Source organism: Atta colombica, unplaced genomic scaffold (genome assembly GCF_001594045.1).
Source record: "Atta colombica isolate Treedump-2 unplaced genomic scaffold, Acol1.0 scaffold96, whole genome shotgun sequence".
In the NCBI taxonomy this organism is placed as follows: domain Eukaryota; kingdom Metazoa; phylum Arthropoda; class Insecta; order Hymenoptera; family Formicidae; genus Atta; species Atta colombica.
The window spans coordinates 729,480-733,806 of record NW_017259590.1 but is presented as its reverse complement, the minus strand read 5'-3'; the positions used below and the strand labels follow the sequence as shown (position 1 = coordinate 733,806).

General features: G+C 32.0%; 1 protein-coding gene across 1 annotated transcript in view; it reads right to left on the bottom strand.

Annotated features, from left to right (window-relative positions):
• The window catches only part of LOC108693659 (nuclear cap-binding protein subunit 1), a 5,837-nt gene extending 2,723 nt beyond the window's left edge, over window positions 1-3,114 (bottom strand). The window contains exons 1-5 of the mRNA XM_018202706.1: window positions 2,888-3,114; window positions 1,662-2,130; window positions 1,075-1,569; window positions 758-929; window positions 89-294 (exon numbers count right to left, since the gene is read on the bottom strand). Of these exons, the coding sequence (XP_018058195.1) occupies window positions 89-294; window positions 758-929; window positions 1,075-1,569; window positions 1,662-2,130; window positions 2,888-2,927 (1,382 nt within the window). The 5' untranslated portion in view covers window positions 2,928-3,114. The remainder of the gene's footprint in view (window positions 1-88; window positions 295-757; window positions 930-1,074; window positions 1,570-1,661; window positions 2,131-2,887) is intronic.
• Between the last annotated feature and the right edge of the window lie 1,213 nt (window positions 3,115-4,327).

Genomic DNA, 4,327 nt, shown 5'->3' with positions numbered 1-4,327 from the left:
CACACACACACACACACACACACACACACACACACACACACACACACACACACACACATTATAAAACAAGTTTATACAAAATATTAACCTCAAAGCCTTGAGCAGAACTTCCCGTATAAATTTTGGTCTTGGATGTTCTGCATCGCGTTGTAAGCAGGAATCCCAATCTTCCCAAGACCAACGGAATTGGAAGTTGCTTAAATGATATGCGAACCACCAAACAAAACGATCGAAAGCGGTAGCTGCCATACTGTCTATACGACGAAACAGAATCTCTGTAGCTTGGGCTAGTACCTATGGCATAATTCAAATATTATTTCTATCGTACTTCGCTAGTATTATATAAATGACAATAAAAATATGTGGTAATAATAGGCGGTGATAAGAGAAACTGTGATATAGAGATAACGTATGTATTTAACGAGAGTATATAACATTAGAAGTAGATATAACTAAGAGAGAAAAGTGGATAAAGCAAAAAGAAATAAAATGAAATAAAATAAATAAAGAAATGAAGTCAGAAGTTTAACCAGGAACGTAGGAAAGTAAAGGGATAAGCATAAAAAAATTTATAATAATATATGTGATAGTTTGCGGATGAGTTAAGAATTTATGTAAACCAAGTTCCCCTTCTTGGCTGTAAATATGCTGAAGTGTAATAAATTCTATTCTATAAATGACAATACTAAATTTTTGAATATATATTGAATATATAATTTATATTGTTTGAATATATATAATTTATATTGTTTGTAACCTGTGGCATAGTTGAAGGCTGTAATTTGCAGAGTTCTATCAAAATTGATCCATAACAAATCTCCAAATGTTTTGGAGTGGGTAATCGAAATAATTCACCGAATATTACTTCGACTATACAATAGTCTAAAGGAATTTTGGCTTTGAATGGAAAGTTTAATAGTTGTACAGCACTGTAAAATAAAAATAATTAACATTATTATGCATAAATTAAAAATAACAATAATGATAATTATAAGAAAGTTTTTGTGTCTTCTTTTTGCTTCATCAAATATTATTAGATAGAAGATAGATCAGTTTCTTTCAAATATATATTACCAATCTTTTCTCTCAAAATAACAATTATTGATGATCTGTCGTAGATGTTCTTCTATCAGAAATCTCTCAATAGCATGACTTCCTGGTAATAATGATCCTTCAGCAGGGCAATCTGTATAATCGAACATACGAAAAACGACAGTGGGCAATGGATAAGAATAAGATTCATGGTGTGGAGGCGGCATTAAAGGTGGTAAATTATGTTGTAACGCTTCACATAAAATCGAATCAAACGCAAGATAGGGTCGTGGAATATGTTTCTCGGCCCAATTATCTTGTCTCAGTCTACGAACTTGAGCCCACAAGCAATCTAAATACTCTTCTTGTGGATGAGGTGTGTCACTCGACCATACTCTCAATGCCGGTTGATGTTTCTTGCTTCGTTTATTCAAAAATATCTCTATTGTAACCATTAGATGATCCAATTCTTGTTCCTTTTTCTCATACAATTCTCTTCCAACCCATGGCAATGTTGATAAAACAGCATAAACATACCTGCAAATTATACATAATTACTAATAAAAACTGTTTATTACACACAAATCATACAACAGAGATGGTTCTACACAAGTAAAAGTTTTACATACCAATCGCGTCTCACTTGCGGTACACCATCTTCGTTTGCAGCATCCAACATATTGTCAAATAACTGCATCAACGATCCACATGATAAAACATGGCAATTTACCAAATCGGCTAGAAATCTAAGAGAATATCTAGCTACATCCCATTTACATGCTTTTAAAGAATCCTTAAAATTTTTTACCATGTAATCAACAAATTCTCCACCAAAATTAAAATTTTTTGCATTTAATAGTCCAACAAGGGTGGTATAAATTGTACATTTCTCTGGCATCTTAATAGCACAGTCTGTTAAAATCCGAAGAATCTTGCTACGAAATACACCTAGATCAGCTTCTAACACAGAAGCCAAACCTTCTAAGTTGCTTTCCAAAGATGATGTTGACTTCTCTCCGACACGATGAATGAGAGATTCAAGACGATCTTCAATCTCTTGATTTTCTGATACTCTCCTACGTTTCTTATATACTCGATCTAAAAAAGGAATAAAAATATAGATATGTGTGCCTGTGTGTGATATGTGGATGTATGTCTGTGAGTATAAAAGTATGTACGAAGTGTGTTCGGTAAAGACTAATAATACATAAAAGTAGATTCCTGAGATCATTTTGAGACAAAAATTCTAGTACCAAAATATTGAAGCTTTAATAGTTTTTAAATTTTAAACACTTAAAGTTATCGAATCATACCACCTAAAGTTTGCATGCTTAGTATTATTTGAATCCTGTATATATAATTATATATGTATATACATATATACAATTATATATGTTATATATGTATACATATATAATATGTACATACAGGATGCATAGAAAATTTCCCCTAAATATGGGAGGACAGTGATGAGATCTTATACACACAAATGACAGAACTTTTCAATCAATCTTTTAGAAATAATGACAAAGATCTAAATTGATTGTCATTCATTTGAGAATTTGGAAGATATCATCAAACAAATTATGCTAAATAAAATTATAAAAAAAATGGAATAAAAGTAACATGTTTGTATTAACAATTTTTTGTCTGAACATCATAGATCATAGGCTGCGTTCCATTTTGCGTAACGCTAATATAATAGTAATAAAAATTTTTTTCATTTTTCACAAATATTAAACAAGGACAAATGATGCTCGCGAGCATTATGAGCGACAAGTAGAACGAATTCACTGATAATCAATCAATAGTGAATCAGAGCATCAGGAAAACAGTGATAACTTGAATTGCTTACCGTAGCCATCATCTTCATCATGTACTCTTCTACGGCTCATATTTCACAATATATATATATAGAAAAAAATCGATAATTCAAAAGTCGCGTACTCGCGATTGTTGCTTTCAAACTTGTCGTACTACCTTTAATTTATGGGCGACGTAATCAGGAAATTTCACACATCAAATTCTAACCCCATTACAAACCAACTAAAAATCAAACATAGAGACAATACAATGATGATTCTTCTTATTTCAATGGCTCCAAAGTCGAGAGGAGACTAGCTGCGTTCGGTAATGCAATCTGAAGCGTCGGAGTACTCTTATATTATAGCATATGTTACGTGTACTGTAGAAAAAGAGCATTTAGGCGAGTTCAAGATGACAAAGTAGAATCTTATATATAAAGAGACATTGAGTTCGAGTTCCTGGATTGGCAGTCTGATATGCATTCTAGACTATGTTCAGAAATTAAATGCGAACAGACCTAATACATATAAGGTATTTCCACAGTATAACCAGTAGCAACACTCCGTGTCGGCACTTTTGGTCTCCGATCACAGTCACGTGAGCATCCGCCATGTTAACGTTTGAAAAATCCAGGATCGAAAGAGGATATAATGTCCCATTCGACAGTCCATTGCTTTGCTCTAAAAAACATAATTAAGGATATCGTGTAAATGTAGTCAATGTAAAAATATTATCTTTTTTCACAAAATTACATTGATTATGTTTAATTAAGTTAACCTAATATAAACTACTTACTTTTTGTAAATTATAAAAACTTACCTTACGATATTTTTGAGATAACGAAAAAAAGTACATTGTGAATTTTTACTATTATTACTGCATTGTTTAATACTGCACGTAACATAACATTTTTCTTCTTTTTATCTATTTTTTAGAAATATTTATGGCGCAGCTCTTAAATTGTTCTTTTGCCACGGATATCTATTCACACGGGATCTATGTAATATGTACGTTCTTGTCATCTTGCATTTCATTGGATCCGGCTCAAAACAAAAGCTGCGCAGCAGCCATATTTGCGCGAACACGCATTTTTTCGCTGAGCGTCTCTAGTTATACTATGGTATTTCACTAGTTACACTATGGTATTTCATTCCAAGGTTGCGCAGTCGTCTTGACGCAGACGAAGTGAAAATTACAAAAATGAGCAAACAAATTCACTAGGTGTTAATCAATAAAGTTACAAATATTTTAGTAAATTTGATCACTTTCGTAATTTTCATCTCGTTTTAAAAACTGTAATAAGTTCCTTGAACATGCTCTTTGATCAATCAAAATCAAATTCTTGCTCCAAATTCTAAAAAGGAACCTGTCTTTTCGTCCTGACACTCATTTTTAGCATCAAAACAGATTAAAAATTGATAAATATTAAAATTGACAAATATCAATTTTAATCACGTGATTTATTTTAACGCTAAAAATGAACGTCGAG